The 27,500-nt window shown below is 45.7% G+C and overlaps 1 protein-coding gene across 1 annotated transcript in view; it reads right to left on the bottom strand.

Moving 5' to 3' along the window:
• The window catches only part of LOC124033063 (extracellular matrix organizing protein FRAS1-like), a 251,653-nt gene that overhangs the window by 57,411 nt on the left and 166,742 nt on the right, over positions 1-27,500 (bottom strand). Inside the window, 9 exon segments of the mRNA XM_046344986.1 lie at positions 1,714-1,854; positions 4,196-4,311; positions 7,705-7,884; positions 9,792-9,911; positions 15,535-15,723; positions 20,504-20,657; positions 20,852-20,934; positions 22,762-22,921; positions 24,843-25,005. Of these exon segments, the coding sequence (XP_046200942.1) occupies positions 1,714-1,854; positions 4,196-4,311; positions 7,705-7,884; positions 9,792-9,911; positions 15,535-15,723; positions 20,504-20,657; positions 20,852-20,934; positions 22,762-22,921; positions 24,843-25,005 (1,306 nt within the window).

The raw sequence follows: 27,500 nt of genomic DNA, 5'->3' as shown, positions 1-27,500 counted from the left end.
AGAAGACATTTTTAAATCAGCTCTGTGGACTCCTCCTGGAAGAAGACATTTTTAAATCAGCTCTGTGGACTCCTCCTGGAAGAAGACATTTTTAAATCAGCTCTGTGGACTCCTCCTGGAGGGGAGGGAGACATTTTTAAATCAGCTCTGTGGACTCCTCCTGGAAGAAGACATTTTTAGCGTCAATATGTTATGATATATAATATACACTGAGTGTTTAAAACATCATGTGACCTGTGATAATGTCGAGGTCTGAAACCTGACACTTCAAATCAACTCTGCGGGGTGGAAACAGAACGCAGACAGATTGGATTTCTGCCACTCTAAGGCAGGGGACTCGACACCGTTCACAAAATGTCAGTTGGAACCGGTCCACAACCGCTCAACGACCCTCACATCAGGGGAACCAAACATCTAAGATGGGTTGGATTACGTTGAGTTGCAGTGATAGACCGGAAGCAGCTGAATATATACACTGAGTATACAAAACATTAGGAACACCTGCTGTTTCCATGACATAGACTGACCAGGTGAAAGCTATGATCCCTTATTGATGTCACTTCTTAAATCTACTTCCATCAGTGTAGATGTCTATTTTTAAGTATATTCCCCCTTTATTCTAAATGTCTCGACTTTTGCATATTTTTTAAATCCTGAATGTCCTCATACGTCGTCCAAAAAAACGATACATTTTGACTCATCTGTCTATAGAACATTTGTCCTGTCTATAGAACATTCTTCCTGTCTATAGAACATTCTTCCTGTCTATAGAACATTCTTCCTGTCTATAGAACATTCGTCCTGTCTATAGAACATTCTTCCTGTCTATAGAACATTCTTCCTGTCTATAGAACATTCTTCCTGTCTATAGAACATTCTTCCTGTCTATAGAACATTCGTCCTGTCTATAGAACATTCTTCCTGTCTATAGAACATTCTTCCTGTCTATAGAACATTCTTCCTGTCTATAGAACATTCGTCCAGTCTATAGAACATTCTTCCTGTCTATAGAACATTCTTCCTGTCTATAGAACATGTTCACCCAGGTGCTTTTCGGCAAATTTGAGTCAACATTTTTTGGACACGATATGAGTTCCATTGTAACTGGCGTTAATTCCACAGTGAGAAACCCATTCCAACGGTGGTAGAGATGGTTTTGGGATCCTTTGCTGCCTCAGGACCTGGACGACTTAATAGAAGGAACCATGAATTGTTCTCTGTATCAGAGAATTCTACAGGAGAATGTCAGGTAATATGTCCGTGAGCTGAAGAGAAAGCCATGCAGCAAGACAATATTTCAAAACACACAATCAAGTCTATATGAAAATAGCAAAGAAAAAGCAACGCATTTGAAGTCTTGGACCTAATCCCAATTGATATGGTGTGAAACGAGCAGTTTGAAAGCCCACAAATGTCACTGAGGTAAAGCAGTTCTTCATGCAAAAGCGGGCCAATATTCCTCCACATGACTTTAAAAAAAAAGGCGAATTGGATGTTGCATGACATTGTCAATTAAATAAATTAAATACGATTTATTCTATTTATTTTTTATTTACTCAGATTCCCTTTATCTAATATTATGTTTGGGTTGAAGATCTGATGACATTCGGTAACAAAAATAGGCCAAAATAGAGAAAATCAGAAAGGAGGTAAATCATTTTTCAAGGCACGGTCTGTGTATAGTGAATGGTCAGACAGCCTGTCCTACTCCACCTCTGTGTCAGCGTCAGTGGCCTTCAGTTCAAACTCAGTGATGCTCTTCCTGACCCCCTCCTGAACCCTCATCCCAGGAACCACCAGCAGGGGGAAGGAGTCATCCACCGGCCGGATGGTGATGTAGAACGTCTGGGCAACCTGAAGACACCATACAGAACACTGTTATCTACCTAAAGACACCATTACAGAACACTGTTATCTACCTAAAGACACCATACAGAACACTGTTATCTACCTAAAGACACCTGTTATCTACCTAAAGACACCATACAGAACACTGTTATCTACCTAAAGACACCATACAGAACACTGTTATCTACCTAAAGACACCATACAGAACACTGTTATCTACCTGAAGACACCATACAGAACACTGTTATCTACCTGAAGACACCATACAGAACACTGTTATCTACCTAAAGACACCATACAGAACACTGTTATCTACCTAAAGACACCATACAGAACACTGTTATCTACCTGAAGACACCATACAGAACACTGTTATCTACCTGAAGACACCATACAGAACACTGTTATCTACCTGAAGACACCATACAGAACACTGTCATCTACCTAAAGACACCATACAGAACACTGTTATCTACCTGAAGACACCTGTTATCTACCTAAAGACACCTGTTATCTACCCAAACACACCGTAGAGAACACTGTTATCTACCTGAAGACACCTGTTATCTACCTGAAGACACCATACAGAACACTGTTATCTACCTGAAGACACCATACAGAACACTGTTATCTACCTGAAGACACCATACAGAACACTGTTATCTACCTAAAGACACCATACAGAACACTGTTATCTACCTGAAATCTACCTAAAGACACCTGTTATCTACCTAAAGACACTGTACAGAACACTGTTATCTACCTGAAGACACCTGTTATCTACCTAAAGACACCATACAGAACACTGTTATCTACCTGATGACACCATACAGAACACTGTTATCTACCTAAAGACACCATACAGAACACTGTTATCTACCTAAAGACACCTGTTATCTACCTAAAGACACCTGTTATCTACCTAAAGACACCTGTTATCTACCTGAAGACACCTGTTATCTACCTGAAGACACCATACAGAACACTGTTATCTACCTAAAGACACCTGTTATCTACCTAAAGACACCATACAGAACACTGTTATCTACCTAAAGACACCTGTTATCTACCTAAAGACACCTGTTATCTACCTAAAGACACCTGTTATCTACCTAAAGACACCTGTTATCTACCTAAAGACACCTGTTATCTACCTAAAGACACCGGTTATCTACCTAACGACACCTGTTATCTACCTAAAGACACCTGTTATCTACCTAACGACACCTGTTATCTACCTAAAGACACCTGTTATCTATCTAAAGACACTTGTTATCTACCTGAAGACACCTGTTATCTACCTAAAGACACCTGTTATCTACCTGAAGACACCTGTTATCTATCTAAAGACACCTGTTATCTAGCTAAAGACACCTGTTATCTACCTAAAGACACCTGTTATCTACCTGAAGACACCTGTTATCTACCTGAAGACACCTGTTATCTACCTAAAGACAACATACAGTAGGGTTCTAACTTGAAATCACAACACCCCATCACAACATAGACACGTCAGTCACCCCATCACAGGAAACACACGAAACGTCTCACGCCATCACATCCTGGTTGAAATAGTATTAGATACAAACCATATATCGATGAATATAACAAACAACCTGAATATAACGTATGGACAACCTGAATATAACGGGGCAACCTGAATATAACGTATGGACAACCTGAATATAACGTATGGACAACCTGAATATAACGTATTGGCAACCTGAATATAACGTATTGGCAACCTGAATATAACGTATGGACAACCTGAATATAACGTATAGGCAACACACTGAGCCGTCACACACACAGCAGCTAGCCAGTCGTGAAGGCCAGACAACCTTTCCACATGTTTACCCAAGCGCTTCTCATTTGGCTGCATTGGAGAGAGCCATTATGCCCAGTGTGTGTGTGTGTGTGTGTGTGTGTATGTGTGTGTGTGTGTGTGTGTGTGTGTGTGTGTGTGTGTGTGTGTGTGTGTGTGTGTGTGTGTGTGTGTGTGTGTGTGTGTGTGTGTGTGTGTGTGTGTGTGTGCGCGTTTGTGCGTGTGTGTGCGTGTGTGTGTGCGCGCGTGTGTGTGCGCATGTGTGTGTGAGTGTGTGTATGTGTGTGTGTGTGTGTGTGTGTGTGAGTATGTGTATGTGTGCGCGCGCGTGTGTGTGCGTGTGTGTGTGTGAGTATGTGTATGTGGGTGTGTGTATGCATGTGTGTGTGTGTGTGTGTGTGTGTGTGTGTGTGTGTGTGTGTGTGTGTGTGTGTGTGTGTGTGTGTGTGTGTGTGTGTGTGTGTGTGTGTGTGTGTGTGTGTGTGTGTGTGTGTGTGTGTGTGTGTGTGTGTACTCATTAGCCCCGTCAGATACTATGAATGAGAACTCGTCTGTGTGCTTCTCTTCTTCGCTGGTGTGAACGTACTGGATGCTACGTGAAGCCAGGTCAGCCTGGGAGAAGGAAGTAATTTGGCTTCCTGTAGCGGGAGGAAGTTAGCATTTATTAGCATTAACCATTAGCATTAATAGTTGAAATAGCTTTGTAAACTTGATGTGCAAGAAAACACCGTCTGTAGCACGTTAATGTAGCATTTTCATACTATGCCAGGATTATTGATTGATTCCCTCTGGGGTCATACCAAACACTCATTATGGGATTGATTCCATCTAGGGTCATACCAAACAGTCATTATGGGATTGATTCCCTCTAGGGTCATACCAAACACTCATTATGGGATTGATTCCCTGTAGGGTCATACCAAACACTCATTATGGGATTGATTCCCTCTAGGGTCATACCAAAACACTCATTATGGGATTGATTCCCTGTAGGGTCATACCAAACACTCATTATGGGATTGATTCCCTCTAGGGTCATACCAAAACACTCATTATGGGATTGATTCCCTCTAGGGTCATACCAAACACTCATTATGGGATTGATTCCCTCTAGGGTCATACCAAACACTCATTATGAGATTGATTCCCTCTAGGGTCATATCAAACACTCATTATGGGATTGATTCCCTCTAGGGTGATACCAAACACTCATTATGGGATTGATTCCCTCTAGGGTGATACCAAACACTCATTATGGGATTGATTCCCTCTAGGGTGATACCAAACACTCATTATGGGATTGATTCCCTCTAGGGTGATACCAAACACTCATTATGAGATTGATTCCCTCTGGGGTCATACCAAAACACTCATTATGTATTGATTCCTTTGGATAAAAGTATATGCTAATTGGTGTATCCTGTATACAAAGCACTCATTATCCTGGAATATGATTGATTCCCTGACTCTGCCCTATTACTCACCCACCTCCCTTTACACCAGGCAGTTATCTGACTACCCAAACAGGCAGTCATTATGTATGCATCTGCCCTACTACCCACCTCCCTTTACGGCAGTCATCTGCCCTACTAGGGAGTTATCTGCCCTAAAAGTTTATCATCTGCCCTACTACCCACCTCCCTGGCAGTGTATCCTTATCTGCCCTAAGGCAGTCATCTGCCCTAACACCTCCCTTACAGCATGTCATCTGCCCTACTAACAGGTCATCTGGAATATCTGCCCTAAACCAGTCATCTGCCCTGCTATCTGCCCTTATCCCTCCCTGACCATCATCTGCCCTACTACTCATCTCCCTTTACACCAGGCTACTACCAACCTCTCTTTACACCAGGCAGTATCATCTGCACCCCACCTCCCTTTACACCAGGCAGTCATCTGCCCTACTACCCACCTCTCTTTACACCAGGCAGTCATCTGCCCTACTACTCACCTCCCTTTACACCAGGCTACTACCAACCTCTCTTTACACCAGGCAGTTATCTGCCCTACTACTGGCAGTCATCTGCCCTACACCAGGCAGTCTCCCTTTATCACCAGGCAGTTATCTGCCCTACTACCCACCTCTCTTTACACCAGGCAGTCATCTGCCCTACTACCCACCTCCCTTTACACCACAGTCATCTGCCCTACTACCCATCTCCCTTTACACCAGGCAGTCATCTGCCCTATCTGCCCTACTACCCCTACCTCTCCTTTACACCAGGCAGTCATCTGCCCTACTACCCCTACACCAAGCAGTCACCTCCATCTTTTACACCAGGCTACTACCATCTGCACCAGGCAGTTATCTGCCCTACTACCCACCTCCCTTTATACCAGGCAGTCATCTGCCCTTACCCCACCTCCCTTTATACCAGGCAGTCATCTGCCCTACTACCCACCTCCCTTTACACCAGGCAGTCATCTGCCCTACTACCCACCTCCCTTTACACCAGGCAGTCATCTGCCCTACTACCCACCTCCCTTTACACCAGGCAGTCATCTGCCCTACTACCCACCTCCCTTTACACCAGGCAGTCATCTGCCCTACTACCCACCTCCCTTTACACCAGGCAGTCATCTGCCCTTTACACCAGGCAGTCATCTGCCCTACTACTCACCTCCCTTTACACCAGGCTACTACCAACCTCTCTTTACACCAGGCAGTTATCTGCCCTACTACCCACCTCTCTTTACACCAGGCAGTATCTGCCACCTCTCCCTTTACACCAGGCAGTTATCTGCCCTACTACCCACCTCTCTTTACACCAGGCAGTCATCTGCCCTACTACCCACCTCCCTTTACACCAGGCAGTTATCTGCCCTACTACCCACCTCTCTTTACACCAGGCAGTCATCTGCCCTACTACTCACCTCCCTTTACACCAGGCTACTACCAACCTCTCTTTACACCAGGCAGTTATCTGCCCTACTTCCCACCTCTCTTTACACCAGGCAGTCATCTGCCCTACTACCCACCTCCCTTTACACCAGGCAGTCATCTGCCCTACTACCCAGGCACCTCCCTCTTTACACCAGGCAGTCATCTGCCCTACTACCCACCTCCCTTTACACCAGGCAGTCATCTGCCCTACTACTCACCTCCCTTTACACCAGGCAGTACTGCCCTACCACCTCCCTTTACACCAGGCAGTCATCTGCCCTACTACCCACCTCCCTTTACACCAGGCAGTTATCTGCCCTACTACCCACCTCTCTTTACACCAGGCTACTACCAACCTCTCTTTACACCAGGCTACTACCCACCTCTCTTTACACCAGGCAGTCATCTGCCCTACTACCCACCTCCCTTTACACCAGGCAGTCATCTGCCCTACTACCCACCTCCCTTTACACCAGGCAGTTATCTGCCCTACTACCCACCTCTCTTTACACCAGGCAGTTATCTGCCCTACTACCCACCTCTCTTTACACCAGGCAGTCACAGCAGTATCCAGCTGTGTAGCTGTGTGTGTTTGGGGGAATTACCTGACTAGCTGACTTACTTCTAGTAGGTGAAAGACTAATGAACTAAGTCAAGCCCTCAAACAGTCTTGCGGTAAAGTGAGGTGATGAAGTTGAAGAGGAGGAAGATATCATGGAGGAAGTTGAAGAATGCTGTGAGAGGAGAGCGGCCAAACATGATGTCACTTCCTCCATGATACATTTGGTCCCAATGGGTCTAATCATCAGACTCATTATTTCGTGTTGGATTACACAGGTGTGTGTGTGTGTGTGTGTGTGTGTGTGTGTGTGTGTGTGTGTGTGTGTGTGTGTGTGTGTGTGTGTGTGTGTGTGTGTGTGTGTGTGTGTGTGTGTGTGTGTGTGTGTGTGTGTGTGTGTGTGTGTGTGTGTGTGTGTGTGTGTCCGTTAGAGCACGTATGTGCGTGAAAGTTTGACCTTTTAGAAGTTTGTGCATGCATTTGTGTAAAATATAACGCACGTTAATTAAAACATGTTTTGTGCAGAAGTGTGTTTATGTGTCCATGTGAGCTGGTTGCTCTGCGTGTCTACAGCCCCAACAGTAGTACCTGGGGTTCTGGCGTGCTCCAGGTGTCCCAGTGCAGTCTGCTTGGTGATGCGATACACCAGTTCTCCAGGCTCACTGTCCTGGTCTGTAGCTGACAGCTGGAGAGTAGTCAGCTTCTTCACCGAGTTCTCATCCAACACCAGACCCTTATTCACTACCACAGAGGGAGGCAGGTGGTCCTCTGGGGGACAGGGGAACATGGGAACATGGGGAACGGGGGCACGGGGGAAAATTGGGGTAGGGGGAGATGGGGAACATGGGGACAGGGGGAGATGGGGAACATGGGGAAGGGGGAGATGGGGAACATGGGGAGATGGGGAACATGGGGAGATGGGGAACATGGGGACAGGGGGAGATGGTGAACATGGGGAAGGGGAAGATGGGAAACATGGGGACAGGGGAGATGGGGAACATGGGGACAGGGGAGATGGGGAACATGGGGACAGGGGGAGATGGGGAACATGGGGACAGGGGGAGATGGGGAGATGGGGAACATGGGGACAGGTGGAGATGGGGAACATGGGGACAGGGGGAGATGGGGAACATGGGGAAGGGGGAGATGGGGAACATGGGGACAGGGGGAGATGGGGAACATGGGGACAGGGGAGATGGGGAACATGGGGACACGAAGAGATGGGGAACATGGGGACAGGGGGAGATGGGGAACATGGGGAAGGGGAGATGGGGAACATGGGGATGGGGGAGATGGGGAACATGGGGAGATGCGGAACACGGGAGATGGGGAACATGGGGACAGGGGGAACATGGGGAGATGGGAAACATGGGGAGATGGGGAACATGGGGAGATGGGGAACATGGGGAGATGGGGAACATGGGGAGATGGGGAACACGGGGACAGGGGAGATGGGGAACATGGGGAGATGGGGAACATGGGGAGATGGGGAACATGGGGAAGGGGGGAGGCGAGAAGGAAGATGACAGATGGAATTAGAGATCAAAACCTGAGAGTGAAGATGTTTCAACCACATGGGAACAGAAATCCTCGAACAGACCACTGGTGATTATGGACCGCATCAGGAAAGGTCTCGGCTGGTGATCATGGACCGCATCAGGAAAGGTCTCGGCTTGTGATCATGGACCGCATCAGGAAAGAAGGCCTCGGCTGGTGATTATGGACCGCATCAGGAAAGAAGGCCTCAGCTGGTGATTATGGACCGCATCAGGAAAGGTCTCGGCTGGTGATCATGGACCGCATCAGGAAAGGTCTCGGCTGGTAATCATGGACCGCATCAGGAAAGAAGGCCTCGGCTGGTGATTATGGACCGCATCAGGAAAGAAGGTCTCGGCTGGTGATTATGGACCGCATCAGGAAAGAAGGCCTCAGCTGGTGATTATGGACCGCATCAGGAAAGAAGGTCTCGGCTGGTGATTATGGACCGCATCAGGAAAGAAGGCCTCAGCTGGTGATTATGGACCGCATCAGGAAAGAAGGCCACCACTCGTGAGCAACTACCAGTAACAATTGGCCACTGACTGTTTTGAATTGATCGCCAGTACAGTGTTCCTTACATAAGAGGACACCATACAAAGTTACCTACCTAGTATACTGTTGTAGAAGGACTGATACCTACCTAGTATAGTGTTGTTGAAGGACTAGTACCTACTTAGTATAGTGATGAAGAAAGACTAGTACCCACCCTACTATAGTGATGTAGAAGGACTGATACCTACCTAGTATAGACATGTAGAAAGACTGGTACCTACCTAGTATAGTGATGAAGAAGGACTGGTACCTACCTAGTATAGTGATGTAGAAAGACTAGTACCTACCTAGTATAGTGATGAAGAAAGACTGGTACCTACCTAGTATAGTGATGTAGAAAGACTAGTACCTACCTAGTATAGTGATGTAGAAAGACTAGTACCTACCTAGTATAGTGATGTAGAAAGACTAGTATCTACCTAGTATAGTGATGAAGAAAGACTAGTACCTACCTAGTATAGAGATGTAGAAAGACTGGTACCTACCTAGTATAGTGATGACGAAAGACTGGTACCTACCTAGTATAGTGATGAAGAAAGACTAGTACCTACCTAGTATAGAGATGTAGAATGATTGGTACCTACCTAGTATAGAGATGTAGAACGACTGGTCGATCAGTTTGTTGCCGTCTGGATCCACCAGGTTGAACTTGAAGGAGATGCTCCCTCCTTCATCTCCCTTTTCATGACTGTACTCCAACAGACCTGCAACAAACACACACAGTCAATATTAGGCTCAAATCACTCAACTTAGTCCAACAGGCCTGCGAGACACATGTCGTTTTGGTGACCATTAGCCTTATGCATACACCCAGACACAGTCAACAAGAGCGCTTCCACGCCTGCGTAATCTTCCTCTGATTTGTCATTCAAAGGGTCCCAGCTAAAACATGCATGGTCGTTGTGTTAGATTAACCCCTTCTTTATATCCCAAAACATCAGTTTAATTGGTGCCATCGATTTGAGTAACCCACTCGTTCAACATGCAGAGAAAGAAATCCAACAAGCTACCGCTAAACAAGTCAAAATACGTTTCTATTTCAACTTCAGGTACCCTTAAATGTAATTAAACTATAATATTTCATACGGAAAGAAGTATGTTGAATAAAAAAGCTAAATTAGCAAGTACGTGTCCTCTTCATCACGCGCAAAGTGATTTCCAACTCTGACTCCCAGTACCAAAACTCAAAATGATTCCTCGTTTGGGAAGAAACAAGCCTGAAACCTTGAAGAAAGACTGTTGACATCTGGTGGAAGCCATGGGAATTGCAATCTGGGAGCTGGAATTGCACAGGACCCATAGCTTTCCAATGAAAGATCATGGGCTCTCAAACCCCCCAAAAATTCTGGTTGGTTTTTCTTTGGATTTTCTCCTACCATATCAATTGTGTTTTAGTCTCATACATTATTTAAACATTTCCACAAATGTCAAAGTGTTTTCTATGCAATGCTACCAATTATATGCATATCCGGGCTTCTGGGCCTGAGTAACAGGCAGTTTACTTTGGGCACGTCATTCAGACAGGAAGTGGAGAAAAATAGACTCTAGCCTGAAGAAGTTTAAAAATCTTTGGTGTGACTTACTACCATATATGTGCATACAAATGTATAATTGCAGGCCGAGCCAATGACCTAATTTCAAGATGGCTGCTACCTACATTCTGCTTAGCGTTGTGAAGTATAAATTAAATAAATACATCAGAAGCCGGGACTCCACAGATCTTGTTTGTCTGCCTGTGACCTAACATTTTTTTTATCACTTATATGGTGTTGGAGTCGTGCCTAGCCATGCAGTCATGGGTGAACAGGAGATGACAGGAGATGACAAAGCACGCACTGCTGAGGAGCACCAGTGTTGAGGATCAGAGTGGCGGAGGTGTTGTTGCCTACCCTTACCACCTGGGGGCGGCCCGTCAGGAAGACTAAGATCCAGTTGCAGAGGGAGGTGTTTGGTCCCCGGGTCCTTAACTTAGAGATGAGCTTTGAGAGCACTATGGTGTTGAACGCTGAGCTGTAGTCAATGAACAGCATTCTCACGTAAGTGTTACTTTTGTCCAGGTGGGAAAGGACAGTAAGGGGTGCAAATTGGAGTGGGTCTAGGGTTTCTGGGATGATGGTGTTGATGTGAGCCATGACCAGCCATTCAAAGCAAATCATGGCTACAGACGTGAGTGCTACGGGTCGGTAGTCATTAAGGCAGGTTACCTTGGTGTTCTTGGGGACAGAGATTATGGTCTGTTTGAAACATGTAGCTATTACAGACTTGGTCAGGGATAGGTTGAAAATGTCAGTGAAGACATTTGCCAGTTGGTCAGCACCTGCTCAGAGTACACGTCCTGTTAATCCGTCTGGCCCTGCGGCCTTGTGAATGTTGACCTGTTAAAGGTCTTACTGACATCGGCTACAGAGAGCGTGATTACACAGTCGTCCGGAACAGCTGGTACTCTCATGCATGGTTCAGTGTTGCTTGCTTCGAAGCAAGCATAGAAATCATTTAGCTCGTCTGGCAGGCTCACGTAGCTGGACAGCTCGCGGATTCGTTTCTTTGGAGGTCGTAGCGGGATTTCTTATTATCGTCCAGATTATTGTCCCCCTCCTTGAAAGCAGCAATTCTTGCCTTTAGCTCAGTGCAAATGTTGCCTCTAATCCAGTGCTTCTAGTTGCTGTATGGTTTGGGAGGCGTTTCTAGAGTGTTGTCACCTCTGAACAGGTGACATGCTGGTAAAAATGAGGTAAAACAGATTTCAGTTTCCCTTAAAGTCATGGGCCATGAGAAACGCAGCCTCTGAATGTGCATTTTCCTGTTTGCTTATAGCCCTATACTGCTCGTTTAGTTTGGTCTTAGTGCCAGCATCGGTTTGTGGTGGTAAATAGACAGCTATGAAACATATAGATGGTAAATAGTAGCTTATCAGCAACAGCTGTTCCCTTCGACCAGCAAAATGTATATCCACTTCGTTGCTCAGCCACGACTCTGAGAAACATTTTAAAAAATGTCAGGTCCTGTTGATAGGATAGTATCGTATTGAGCTCATCCAATTTGTTCTCCAGTGACACATTCACCGATGTAGTCTCATCATGTTCATCATCATCGTTTGCCTCTTCTTCACTGCCAATTCCTCTTTCAAGTCCCGGGATTACGATCAGGAGTAAGCAGAATATCCAGAGTTGTCGATATTCCAAATCGAGGTAAGTGATTGCTGATCAATCAAAATTTCAATCAAATGTATTTATAAAGCCCTTCTTACATCAGCTGATGTCACAAAGTGCTGTACAGAAACCCAGCCTAAAACCCCAAACAGCAAGAAATGCAGGTGTAGAAGCACGGTGGTTAGGAAAAACTCCCTAGAAAGGCCAGAACCTAGTAAGAAACCTAGAGAGGAACCAGGCTATGTGGGGTGGCCAGTCCTCTTCTGGCTGTGTCGGGTGCAGATTATAACAGAACATGGCCAAGATGTTCAAATGTTCATAGATGATGTCGAGGGTGAAACAAGTCAGCACCTCAGGAGTAAATGTCAGTTGGCTTTTCATAGCCGATCATTCAGAGTATCTCTACCGCTCCTGCTGTCTCTAGAGAGTTGAAAACAGCAGGTCTGGGACAGGTAGCACGTCCGGTAAACAGATCAGGGTTCCATAGCCGCAGGCAGAACAGATGAAACTGGAGCAGCAGCACGGCCAGGTGGACTGGGGACAGCAAGGACTCATCATGCCAGGTAGTCCTGAGGCATGGTCCTAGGGCTCAGGTCCTCTGAGAGAGAGAGAAAGAAAGAAAAATAGAGAAAAATACACACAGGACACTGGATAAGACAGGAGATGTACTCCAGATATAACAAACTGACCCTTGCTCCCTGTCACATAAACTACTGCAGCAAAAATACTGGAGGCTGAGAAAGGAGGGGTCATGTGACACTGTGGCCCTGTCTGACGATAACACTGGACAGGGCCAAACAGGCAGGATATAACCCCGCCCACTTTGCCAAAGCACAGCCCCTCACACCACTAGAGGGATATCTTCAGCCACCGCCGAGTATAGCCCACGAAGATCTCCACCACAGCACAACCCAAGGTAGGGCGCCAACCCGGACAGGAAGATCACGTCAGTGACTCAACCCTCCTAGGGACGGCATGGAAGAGCACCAGTGACTCGGCCCCTGTAATAGGGAAAGTGGAAAGAGGGGAACCGGCCAGGCAGAGACAGCAAGGGCGGTTCGTTGCTCCAGTGTCTTTCCGTTCACATTAAACACTCCTGGGCCAGACTACACTCAATCATAGGACCTACTGAAGAGGTGAGTCTTCAATAAAGACTTAAAGGTAGAGATTGGTCTATAATAGTTCTAGAACTGTCAGGATTTGGCTAGGATTGTTCCGGTATTGGCCACTAGATGTCCCCATTGTGCTTTTTAGACCCTTTTGTTTTCCCCTGTTTCCAGATTATTATTTGCACCTGTGCCTCATTTCCCTTGAATGTATTTAAACCCTTAGTGTTCCTCAGTTCTTTGCTCTGTGTTTGTATGTTAGCACCCAGCCCCAGCCATGCTGTGAACTCTTGTTTCTCTAGTTGGATTTTCTTGAGGTACTCTGGTTTTATTCTTGTTTATTTCTGATTATTCTTTTGAGGTTTGTTTTTTTTCCCTGCTGTTCTTACCACTTTGTGTATTTTCCTTGTGTCTTGGAGGATATACATTTTTTCTCTTGGAATTACTTTTGACGTTGTGGATTTATATTTTTGCCTGAAGATCTTTTCCTTTTTACTTTATTAAAACACCGTCTCAAGTACTGCTGTGTCTGCCTCATCATCTGGGTTCTGCTGTGTCTGCCTCATCTTCTGGGTTCTACCGACTATTAGTGGCTCAGTTTACTAAGTGACTGTTTCTCACACCGGAGACCTGAGTTCGTAACCGGGTCCTGACAAGAACACCTCCATATGGACCCACTGAAGAGACGAGTCTTCAGTAAAGACTTAAAGGTAGAGATTGGTCTATAATAGTTCTAGAACCATTCCATATGTTCTATAATAGTTCTAGAACACCTCCATATGGACCCACTGAAGAGACGAGTCTTCTTCCAGAAGCTGTTTTCCAATGCTAGGAAATTATGGCAGAGACATTATGTACAAAAAAAGTTTCGATCAGCGAAAGAAAATAACACAAAATTGGTCAGGATCACGTAAGACCTCCACTGCACTCACCCACATATGCTTAAGTTCCCCAGGGCACAAGTGGTCACTGAATGGTTTGATGAGCATGAAAATGATGTAAACCACATGCCAGGGTGTCTCAATAAAACACTAAATTAATGAATCATTTCTTGTGAAGAAAGGTTTCGCATCACTCTAATAGATTCCAAGACGCGTGTAGAATCTATGTCGAGATGCATGGAAGTGGCGGCTCAACGCCCTATTAAGACACTATATGTGGGTGTTTCCTTTATTTTGACAGTTACCCATATCTGTACCAGCACGAAGGTAAAGTTTGGGTCAATTCAATATCCTGAATTAACAAATCTCTGAAAAAAAACAAAAGGGCAATTTTTCCTGGGGGGGGGGAAGATAGCAGATTTAAACAATTGAAAATCATGGAAAGTGAGAGTGTTTCAATCGAGAGCCGAACGAGGGAGGCAGTGACAGACTGCTGAGAGAGAGAGAGAGAGAGAGAGAGAGAGAGAGAGAGAGAGAGAGAGAGAGAGAGAGAGAGAGAGAGAGATGGACTGTTGAGAGTGACAGACTGCTGAGAGAGAGAGAGAGCGAGAGAGCGAGAGAGAGAGAGAGAGAGAGAGAGAGAGAGAGAGAGAGAGAGAGAGAGATGGACTGTTGAGAGTGACAGACTGCTGAGAGAGAGAGAGAGCGAGAGAGAGAGAGAGAGAGAGAGAGAGAGAGAGAGAGAGAGAGAGAGAGAGAGAGAGAGACGGACTGTTGAGAGAGAAAGAGAGAGAGAGAGGACTGAGAGAGAGAGAGAGAGAGAGAGAGAGAGAGAGAGAGAGAGAGAGAGAGAGAGAGAGAGAGAGATGGACTGTTGAGAGTGACAGACTGCTGAGAGAGAGAGAGAGAGAGAGAGAGAGAGAGAGAGAGAGAGAGAGAGAGAGAGAGAGAGAGAGAGAGAGAGAGAGAGAGAGAGACGGACTGTTGAGAGAGAAAGAGAGAGAGAGAGAGAGAGAGAGAGAGAGAGAGAGAGAGAGAGAGAGAGAGAGAGAGAGAGAGAGAGTGACAGACTGCTGAGAGAGAGAGAGAGAGAGACGAGAGACGAGAGATGGACTGTTGAGAGCGAGAGAGAGAGCGCGAGAGAGAGAGTGAGAGAGAGAGAGCGAGAGACAGAGAGAGAGAGAGAGATACCTTTGTTGACCTCCTCCTGTGTGAAGCTCTTGACAGGTCCTTTAACAGCCACCGCGTCCTGTCCTCCTCCTTTAGAAAGCTGTAGTCTTCCTACAGGAGGATCTTTGATCAGGATGTATCTCAGCTTCAGGCTGTCTGAGTCGGAATCTGATCCTTTCAGGTTCTGCTCAGTGATCTTAGACGCTGCGCCTGAGGGAAGAGATAACAGACACTCAGAAAACAGCAGAATACAAGACTCTAGAATAGCATTTTGCTACACGCGCAATGACATCTGCTACACAAGTGTATGTGACCAATAACATCTGTTAAACTAGTGACCAATAACATCTGTTAAACTAGTGCATGTGACCAATAACATCTGCTAAACTAGTGACCAATAACATCTACTAAACTAGTGACCAATAACATCTACTAAACTAGTGACCAATAACATCTACTAAACTAGTGACCAATAACATCTGCTAAACTAGTGACCAATAACATCTGATAAACTAGTGACCAATAACATCTACTAAACTAGTGTATGTGACCAATAACATCTGTTAAACTAGTGTATGTGACCAATAACATCTGTTAAACTAGTGACCAATAACATCTGCTAAACTAGTGACCAATAACATCTACTAAACTAGTGACCAATAACATCTGCTAAACTAGTGACCAATAACATCTGCTAAACTAGTGACCAATAACATCTGCTAAACTAGTGACCAATAACATCTGTTAAACTAGTGACCAATAACATCTGCTAAACTAGTGACCAATATCATCTACTAAACTAGTGACCAATAACATCTACTAAACTAGTGTATGTGACCAATAACATCTGCTAAACTAGTGACCAATAACATCTACTAAACTAGTGACCAATAACATCTGCTAAACTAGTGACCAATAACATATGTTAAACTAGTGACCAATAACATCTGTTAAACTAGTGTATGTGACCAATAACATCTGCTAAATTAGTGACCAATAACATCTGCTAAACTAGTGACCAATAACATCTACTAAACTAGTGACCAATAACATCTGTTAAACTAGTGTATGTGACCAATAACATCTGATAAACTAGTGACCAATAACATCTACTAAACTAGTGTATGTGACCAATAACATCTGCTAAACTAGTGACCAATAACATCTGCTAAACTAGTGTATGTGACCGATATCATCTACTAAACTAGTGACCAATAACATCTGCTAAACTAGTGACCAATATCATCTACTAAACTAGTGACCAATAACATCTGCTAAACTAGTGACCAATAACATCTGTTAAACTAGTGTATGTGACCAATAACATCTGCTAAACTAGTGTATGTGACCAATAACATCTACTAAACTAGTGACCAATAACATCTGCTAAACTAGTGACCAATGACATCTGCTAAACTAGTGACCAATAACATCTGCTAAACTAGTGTATGTGACCAATAACATCTGCTAAACTAGTGACCAATAACATCTACTAAACTAGTGACCAATAACATCTGCTAAACTAGTGACCAATGACATCTGCTAAACTAGTGACCAATAACATCTGCTAAACTAGTGTATGTGACCAATAACATCTGTTAAACTAGTGACCAATAACATCTGCTAAACTAGTGTATGTGACCAATAACATCTGCTAAACTAGTGACCAATAACATGTACTAAACTAGTGACCAATAACATATGCTAAACTAGTGACCAATAACATCTACTAAACTAGTGACCAATAACATCTGCTAAACTAGTGACCAATAACATCTACTAAACTAGTGACCAATAACATCTGCTAAACTAGTGTATGTGACCAATAACATCTACTAAACTAGTGACCAATAACATCTACTAAACTAGTGACCAATAACATCTGCTAAACTAGTGACCAATAACATCTGTTAAACTAGTGACCAATAACATCTGCTAAACTAGTGACCAATAACATCTGCTAAACTAGTGACCAATAACATCTACTAAACTAGTGACCAATAACATCTGTTAAACTAGTGTATGTGACCAATAACATCTGTTAAACTAGTGTATGTGACCAATAACATCTACTAAACTAGTGACCAATAACATCTGCTAAACTAGTGACCAATAACATCTACTAAACTAGTGACCAATAACATCTACTAAACTAGTGACCAATAACATCTACTAAACTAGTGACCAATAACATCTGTTAAACTAGTGACTAATAACATCTGTTAAACTAGTGACCAATAACATCTGTTAAACTAGTGACCAATAACATCTGTTAAACTAGTGACCAATAACATCTGTTAAACTAGTGACCAATAACATCTACTAAACTAGTGACCAATAACATCTACTAAACTAGTGACCAATAACATCTGTTAAACTAGTGACCAATAACATCTGTTAAACTAGTGACCAATAACATCTGTTAAACTAGTGACCAATAACATCTACTAAACTAGTGACCAATAACATCTACTAAACTAGTGTATGTGACCAATAACATCTGTTAAACTAGTGACCAATAACATCTGCTAAACTAGTGCATGTGACCAATCACATCTGCTAAACTAGTGACCAATAACATCTGCTAAACTAGTGACCAATAGATTCGATTTTTTGAATTCTATTTGCATCTTCAGTTCTGACTGCTTTGTTGGAGTTTGTTCCGGTTAACCAATTCCATATTGACATACTCTGAGTACACCAAACATTAGGAACACCTTCCAAATATTGAGTTGACCCCCCCCCCCCCTTCGAACAGTCTTCGGACTTTACAAGGTGTTTGAAAGCAGGTCGATATTGACTCCAGTGCTTTGTGTCCAGTTGGCTGGATGTCCGTTGGGTGGTGGACCGTTCTTGAGACACACGGGAACCTGCTCAGGGTGAAAAACCCAGCAGCGTTGCGGTTCTTGACACACTCCAAACCGGTGCGGCCTGGCAACTACTACCACACCCCCGTTCAAAGGCACTTCAATCTTTTGTCTTGCCCATTTATCTACTGAATGACACACAAACACAAACCGAAGTCCCAATTGTCTCAAGGCTTAAAAATCCTTCTTTAACCTTCCTCCTCCCCTTCATCTACACTGATTGAAGTGGATTTAACAAGTGACATGAATAAGGGATCATATCTTTCACCTGGTCAGTCTAGAATTTAGAATAAAGGGGGAATATACTTAAAAATAGACATCTACACTGATGGAAGTAGATTTAAGATGTGACATCAATAAGGGATCATAGCTTTCACCTGGTCAGTCTATGTCATGGAAAGAGCAGGTGTTCCTAATGTTTTGTATAATCATTGTATATATTCAGCTGCTTCCGGTCTATCACTGCAACTCAACGTAATCCAACCCATCTTAGATGTTTGGTTCCCCTGATGTGAGGGTCGTTGAGCGGTTGTGGACCGGTTCCAACTGACAATTTGTGAACGAGTCCCCTTCCTTAGAGTGGCAGAAATCCAATCTGTCTACGTTCTGTTTCCACCCCGCAGAGCTGATTTGAAGTGTCAGGTTTCAGACCTCGACATTATCACAGGTCACATTTTCTATCCTATTCAGACAAAGAATCGATTTCTCTTCCACTGAGCGAGACAGCCCAGCCTGGGAGACGGCATATGAACGGTAACAGTCTAGCCGTTGTGGTTCCAATCTTGCTATGATATTCTCAGCAGGATGTAGAGCTCTCAACATGAAAAAAAAATACAAATTAATTTCATAAAACGTAAAGAAGACCACCTTTTTTCTTGTTCACAGACGACCAAAATCACATCATGCTTAATTAAAGCTGAAGTGTCAACGAATCTGCACACATTTGAATGGTGTTTCTGCGCCGTTCAATGGACTTTTAGGAGAAAAAAGTATCTTTCGTCAGTAATATGAAATAGTGTCATTATTGTTCCGTCTATAAGTAGGATCATCATTTATTTTACAGTTAAAAGAAATGTGAAATCTAACAGTGTTGTTTATAATTTGACTGTTACGATATTTAGAAAACACGTCAGTCATGTCAACCCTATTGCCCCACATATATGATTTAAAAAATATATTTTCATAATATTTGTACTATATATTTAAGCCTCTGTCCTAAAAAAGTGAGTACACCTTAGCAATTTAAGAACTATTTTTAAAGGAAAAGATGAATTCCAGAACTTTCTAAAACGATGCAACAGTACCAGTTACTGTGCATGGCCAACTGACGAAAGATTTATGTTTAGGCGGGAAATCAACATTTTGCCCCATCATTCAGGCCTCCATCCCCTTCTCAAACAACAGGCATGTCCATCGACCCACATCTCTCTCCTCCAGCCCTCTCCTCCAGCCCTCTCCTCCAGCCCTCTCCTCTAGCCCTCTCCTCTAGCCCTCTCCTCCATCCCTCTCCTCTATCCCTCTCCTCCAGCCCTCTCCAGCCCTCTCCTCCAGCCCTCTCCTCCAGCCCTCTCCTCCAGCCCTCTCCTCCAGCCCTCTCCTCCAGCCCTCTCGTCCAGCCCTCTCGTCCAGCCCTCTCGTCCAGCCCTCTCGTCCAGCCCTCTCCTCTAGCCCTCTCCTCTAGCCCTCTCCTCCAGCCCTCTCGTCCAGCCCTCTCCTCTAGCCCTCTCCTCCAGCCCTCTCCTCCAGCCCTCTCCTCCAGCCCTCTCCTCCAGCCCTCTCCTCCAGCCCTCTCCTCCAGCCCTCTCCTCTAGCCCTCTCCTCTAGCCCTCTCCTCTAGCCCTCTCCTCTAGCCCTCTCCTCCAGCCCTCTCCTCCAGCCCTCTCCTCCAGCCCTCTCGTCCAGCCCTCTCCTCCAGCCCTCTCCTCTAGCCCTCTCCTCTAGCCCTCTCCTCCAGCCCTCTCCTCCAGCCCTCTCGTCCAGCCCTCTCGTCCAGCCCTCTCGTCCAGCCCTCTCGTCCAGCCCTCTCCTCCAGCCCTCTCCTCCAGCCCTCTCCTCCAGCCCTCTCCTCCAGCCCTCTCCTCCAGCCCTCTCCATACCTGCGGCCAGCTGCAGGCCTCTGTTACCTGTCATCCTTGGTCCTTCAGTCTTCCTGACGTCGATGGTGAAGGTGAGCCGCCCGGCACTGGTGTGGATGCCGTCGGTCAGGGAGAAGGCTAGCTCGTCACTGCCCCCGCTGGCCACGTCAGGGGTGTACACCAGAAGCTGATCCAACACATCCTGGTAGTAGGATTGAGATTGATTAGTCGATCGAGGTCATGCGTATCGTTAACTCAGCTCTATTGATCTGTTTATGTAACAAAATACAAAACAATGATTTAATGAATCGATGTCTTACAACAGAGATTAATGAATTAATCTGCCCTCATCAAGTAATTCATTCCCGAAAACCTTGTGTTTGTACTCATCCCTACCTGGTAGGTGAACGTGGAACCCTGAGACAGAACCAGACCGTTCTCCAGAGGCTGGGAGTAGAACTGGCGTCTACGCAGCTTGCCTGAAAACAGGACCATGGTGGTACAGGTTGAGTATGTGGGGTTGTGGCTTTGCCTGAACAGAATGATAATAATAATATTGGTATATTTATTCAGCTGAAGAACAGGGTAGATATATAAATAATACATCTAAGTGGTTCATTTAGCTTCATCCCAGGCCCTTGAATCCTAAGAACTTCAGTCCGTGGCGTGAGTCAATTAAGTATGTGTTTTGCGCTGGGCGATGTCGTTAAGCAGAGGCTGTCTGGTAGACAGGCAGGCAGACAGGCAGACAGGCAGACAGACAGACAGACAGGCAGACAGACAGACAGACAGACAGACAGACAGACAGACAGACAGAAAGACAGAAAGACAGACAGGCAGGCAGGCAGACAGACAGACAGGAAGACAGACAGGCAGGCAGACAGACAGGCAGGCAGACAGGAAGACAGACAGACAGACAGACAGGTAGACAGACAGGCAGGCAGACAGGAAGACAGACAGGCAGGCAGGCAGTTAGGCAGGAGAGGAGACAGTCAAAAAGACAGGCATCTATAGCCTCCTTCTGAGGTATGGGATGGAGGGACCTGACAGTACCGGGAGAGTTAGAGGGGGGGATGGAGGGGTGGAGGGAGAGTTAGAGGTAGGGATGGAGGGGTAGAGGGAGATGGAGGGATGAGAGAGAGTTAGAGGTAGGGGTGGAGGGAGATGGAGGAATGAGAGAGAGTTAGAGGTGGGGATGGATAGAGAGTTAGAGGTAGGGATGGAGGGGTGGAGGGAGATGGAGGGAGGGATGTAGGGAGAGTTAGAGGTAGGGATGGAGGGAGGGAGGGAGAGTTAGAGGTAGGGATGGAGGGGGAGTTAGAGGGAGGGATGGAGAGTTAGAGGTAGGGGTGGAGGGATGGAGGGAGAGTTAGAGGGAGGGATGGATGGAGGGATGGAGAGTTAGAGCGAGGGGTGGAGGGAGGGATGGATGGACGGAGGGAGAGTTAGAGGGAGGGATGGAGGTAGAGTTAGAGGGAGTGATGAAGGGAGAGTTAGAGGGAGTGATGGAGGGAGAGTTAGAGGGAGGGATGAAGGGAGAGTTAGAGGGAGGGATGGAGGTAGAGTTAGAGGGAGGGATGAAGGGAGAGTTAGAGGGAGGGATGGAGGTAGAGTTAGAGGGAGGGATGAAGGGAGAGTTAGAGGGAGGGATGGAGGTAGAGTTAGAGGGAGGGATGAAGGGAGAGTTAGAGGGAGGGATGGAGGTAGAGTTAGAGGGAGGGATGGATGGAGAGTTAGAGGGAGGGATGAAGGGAGAGTTAGAGACCAGTTGGACAGGGGAGAGATGGAGGGCTGGAGAGAGGGAGAGTTAGAGGCCAGTTGGACAGGGGAGAGATGGAGGGAGAGTTAGAGGCCAGTTGGACAGGGGAGAGATGAAGGGAGAGTTAGAGGCCAGTTGGACAGGGGAGAGATGAAGGGAGAGTTAGAGGCCAGTTGGACAGGGGAGAGATGGAGGGAGAGTTAGAGGCCAGTTGGACAGGGGAGAGATGGAGGGAGAGTTAGAGGCCAGTTGGACAGGGGAGAGATGAAGGGAGAGTTAGAGGCCAGTTGGACAGGGGAGAGATGGAGGGAGAGTTAGAGGCAAGTTGGACAGGGGAGAGATGGAGGGAGAGTTAGAGGCCAGTTGGACAGGGGAGAGATGGAGGGAGAGTTAGAGGCCAGTTGGACAGGGGAGAGATGGAGGGAGAGTTAGAGGCCAGTTGGACAGGGGAGAGATGGAGGGAGAGTTAGAGGTCAGTTGGACAGGGGAGAGATGGCTGCATAAAACTGTGTCAGGCCGTTAGAGTTTCAAGCGCGTGTGTCTGTACCGTAGGTAGGTGGCTTGGCGACGGTGATGATGATGTCGTTGTCTGGTGTGTCCTGGTCCAGGACGTTGAGCGAGGAGTTAGTGATGACCACTCCTGAGGTTTCCTCCACCCTGTTCACTGACACCACTGGGGCCTTCTCCTCTTTACTCTGCTGCAGAGACTCACCGTGTGACGATTAGCATATTAGCATGTGGTCGTTCTCAATCAGAGCGTTTTATCAGCCAAGACAACATCAATAACACCATTGATAATCACTCCACTATGGTCCTTCTGTAGCTCAGTTGGTAGAGCATGGCGCTTGTAATGCCAGGGTAGTGGGTTCGATCCCCGGGACCACCCATACGTAGAATGTATGCACACATGACTGTAAGTCGCTTTGGATAAAAGCGTCTGCTAAATGGCATATATTATATTACTATCATTAATAGTGACCTTATTCAACAGGAATCATAACATCTTAAAAGGAGTCATTGTAAATAAGAATTTGTACTTAACTGGCTTGTTGAAATAAAGTTTCAATGTAATAAAATAAAAAATACACACAATTGCAAGAACGTAAACACACACACACACACACACACACGCACACACACACACACACACACACGGCTCTGTCAGGATCATCCATTCACCTCAAGGCCCTAGCAGGCAGATTGACAACATTTTAATGGTGGGAGGGATTGTGGGTAAATTACAAAAGCTTGATGAAGTTATCAAGGCTCAGGACAATCCATTAATCTTGTCTGATAGTTTTCTTTGTGAACTACGTAACGGGTTAAGAGTTGTAGGTTATTATTATGAATAACATAATATTTGTAAACAAACAACAGCTTCAACATATTAGTAAAGTCATTATGCTAATCTCATGGATTTCCCTGCACCAAGAGCTCCGTTTATGAACTGTTATATTAGTAGTAGTAGGCAGGTAGACAGACATACAGACAGATAGACAGGCAGACAGGCAGACAGACAAGCAGACAGGCAGACAGGCAGACAAGCAGGCAGACAGACAGACAGACAAGCAGGCAGACAGGCAGGCAGACAGGCAGGCAGACAGGCAGGTAGACAGGCAGGTAGACAGGCAGACAAGCAGGCAGACAGGCAGGTAGACAGGCAGACAAGCAGGCAGACAGGCAGACAGACAGGCAGGCAGACAGGCAGGTAGACAGGCAGACAAGCAGGCAGACAGGCAGACAGACAGGCAGGCAGACAGGCAGGTAGACAGGCAGACAAGCAGGCAGACAGGCAGACAGACAGGCAGGCAGACAGGCAGGTAGACAGGCAGACAAGCAGGCAGACAGGCAGACAGACAGGCAGGCAGACAGGCAGGTAGACAGGCAGACAGGCAGACAGACAAGCAGGCAGACAGGCAGACAGACAGGCAGGCAGACAGGCAGGCAGACAGGCAGGTAGACAGGCAGACAAGCAGACAGACAGGCAGGCAGACAGGCAGGTAGACAGGCAGGCAGACAGGCAGACAGACAGGCAGGCAGACAGGCAGGTAGACAGGCAGGCAGACAGGCAGACAAGCAGGCAGACAGGCAGACAGACAGGCAGGCAGGCAGGCAGGCAGACAGACAGGCAGGCAGACAGGCAGGTAGACAGGCAGGTAGACAGGCAGACAAGCAGGCAGACAGGCAGGTAGACAGGCAGACAAGCAGGCAGACAGGCAGACAGACAGGCAGGCAGACAGGCAGGTAGACAGGCAGACAAGCAGGCAGACAGGCAGACAGACAGGCAGGCAGACAGGCAGGTAGACAGGCAGACAAGCAGGCAGACAGGCAGACAGACAGGCAGGCAGACAGGCAGGTAGACAGACAGACAGGCAGACAGACAGGCAGGCAGACAGGCAGGTAGACAGGCAGACAAGCAGGCAGACAGGCAGACAGACAGGCAGGCAGACAGGCAGGTAGACAGGCAGGCAGACAGGCAGACAAGCACACACACACAGCGTTAGACTCTGGTTGACTGAGCGTTGCATCAGGTGTATTGCCTAGTGCTGCTTCGTCTGCTGCCGACCCTCGTTCTCTGCTCCATAGCAACTGTCTCTAAGCAAGCTGAGCCCTGGGAGATGTCTGTACCTTGATGCCACTGCGGACAGCGACCACTGGAGGCTGTGTCCGCTTTGAGGTGATGGTGATGGTGCACATCTGGTTGTCAAGGCGATTGTTCTCACCGTCGTAAACAATGAAATGGAAGATGTCTGTCACTGGTTGGTTTCCTGTCTCAAAGGAAGTGATGTACCTAACAGGAAGGAAGTTTCCGCAAAGTTAATCCGAAAACAAACAAAAAACAATAACAATTTGTTATTTAAATACGTCTCAGCTGATGCATAGTATCATCTTCTGGGTTATTAGTCCATTAGCAGTGCATTATCAGTGCATTATTGGTACTTCAGCAGTGCATTAGCAATGCATTATCAGTGCATTATTGGTACTTCAGCAGTGCATTATCAGTGCATTAGTGGTACTTCATCAGTCCATTGTCGGTACATTATCAGTGCATTGTTGGTACTTCGGCAGTGCATTATCGGTGCATTATTGGTGTGTCAGCAGTGCATTATTAGTGCATTATTGGTGCATTAGCAGTGCATTAGTATTACATTAGCATTGCATCAGCAGTGCATTATTAGTGCATTAGCAGTGTATTATCGGTGCATTAGCAGTGTTTTAGCAGTGCATTAGTATTACATTAGCCTTGCATCAGCAGTGCATTAGCAGTGTATTAACGGTGCATTATCTGTGTTTTAGCAGTGCATCAGCAGTGCATTATTAGTGCATTAGCAGTGTACTAATGGTGCATTATCGGTGTTTTAGCAATGCATTATCGGTGCATTAACAATCCATTGTTAGTGCCTCGGCAGTACATCAGCAATGCATTATCAGTGCCTTATCTGTGCATTACCAGTGTATGATTAGTGCATTATTGTTGCTTTATCAGTATGCTATCGGGTGCATTAGCGGTGCATTATCAGTGCATTGCCATTAGTTCATTGACAGTGTATTAGTAGTTAATTATTGTTGCATTATCAGTGTATTAATGGTGCATTGACAGGGCATTAGCAGTGCATTATTATTGCAGTAGCCGTGCATTATCAGTGCATTATCAGTGCATTGCTGTTCTATTATCGGTGCATTATTAGTGCATCAGCAGTGCATTATTGTTATCAGTTGAAAATTGCAACGTAGAAAGAGGTCATGTAATGTAAAATGATTATAAAACATTATAATGGGTTCATACATTATAAAGCTCTTTTAACAGGTAATAATGCCTTAAACCTGTTGGATTTAAAGGCTCAGCGCAATCAAAAACATGACTTTTCCTGTGTTTTATATATATTTCCACACTATGACTTTGGAAAAATACACCCCATGTACATACTAACCGGTGTCCCTCTGTACTGGTACCCCCTGTATATAGCCTCCACATTGACTCTGTACCGTAATACCCTGTATATAGCCTCCACATTGACTCTGTACCAGTACCCCCTGTATATAGCCTCCACATTGACTCTGTACCGTAATACCCTGTATATAGCCTCCACATTGACTCTGTACCGGTACCCCTGTATATAGCCTCCACATTGACTCTGTACCAGTACCCCTGTATATAGCCTCCACATTGACTCTGTACCAGTACCCCCTGTATATAGTCTCCACAATGACTCTGTACTGGTACCTCCTGTATATAGCCTCCACATTGACTCTATACCGGTACCTCCTGTATATAGCCTCCACATTGACTCTATACCGGTACCCCCTGTATATAGCCTCCACATTGACTCTGTCGGTTAAGGGGCTCGTAAGTAAACATTTCACTGTCGGTTAAGGGGCTCGTAAGTAAACATTTCACTGTCGGTTAAGGGGCTCGTAAGTAAACATTTTACTGTCGGTTAAGGGGCTCGTAAGTAAACATTTCACTGTCGGTTAAGGGGCTCGTAAGTAAACATTTCACTGTCGGTTAAGGGGCTCGTAAGTAAACATTTCACTGTCGGTTAAGGGGCTCGTAAGTAAACATTTCACTGTCGGTTAAGGGGTTCGTAAGTAAACATTTCACTGTCGGTTAAGGGGCTCGTAAGTAAACATTTCACTGTCGGTTAAGGGGCTCGTAAGTAAACATTTCACTGTCGGTTAAGGGGCTCGTAAGTAAACATTTCACTGTCGGTTAAGGGGCTCGTAAGTAAACATTTCACTGTCGGTTAAGGGGCTCGTAAGTAAACATTTCACTGTCGGTTAAGGGGCTCGTAAGTAAACATTTCACTGTCGGTTAAGGGGCTCGTAAGTAAACATTTCACTGTCGGTTAAGGGGCTCGTAAGTAAACATTTCACTGTCGGTTAAGGGGCTCGTAAGTAAACATTTCACTGTCGGTTAAGGGGCTCGTAAGTAAACATTTCACTGTCGGTTAAGGGGCTCGTAAGTAAACATTTCACTGTCGGTTAAGGGGCTCGTAAGTAAACATTTCACTGTCGGTTAAGGGGCTCGTAAGTAAACATTTCACTGTCGGTTAAGGGGCTCGTAAGTAAACATTTCACTGTCGGTTAAGGGGCTCGTAAGTAAACATTTCACTGTCGGTTAAGGGGCTCGTAAGTAAACATTTCACTGTCGGTTAAGGGGCTCGTAAGTAAACATTTCACTGTCGGTTAAGGGGCTCGTAAGTAAACATTTTACTGTCGGTTAAGGGGCTCGTAAGTAAACATTTCACTGTGAGGTAAATTGTATTGAACCTGTGTTCGGCGGAT

Source organism: Oncorhynchus gorbuscha, linkage group LG04 (assembly GCF_021184085.1).
Source record: "Oncorhynchus gorbuscha isolate QuinsamMale2020 ecotype Even-year linkage group LG04, OgorEven_v1.0, whole genome shotgun sequence".
Lineage (NCBI taxonomy): Eukaryota > Metazoa > Chordata > Actinopteri > Salmoniformes > Salmonidae > Oncorhynchus > Oncorhynchus gorbuscha.
Note: the sequence above shows the minus strand (reverse complement) of the source record. Positions and strands in the feature narration are given on the sequence as shown.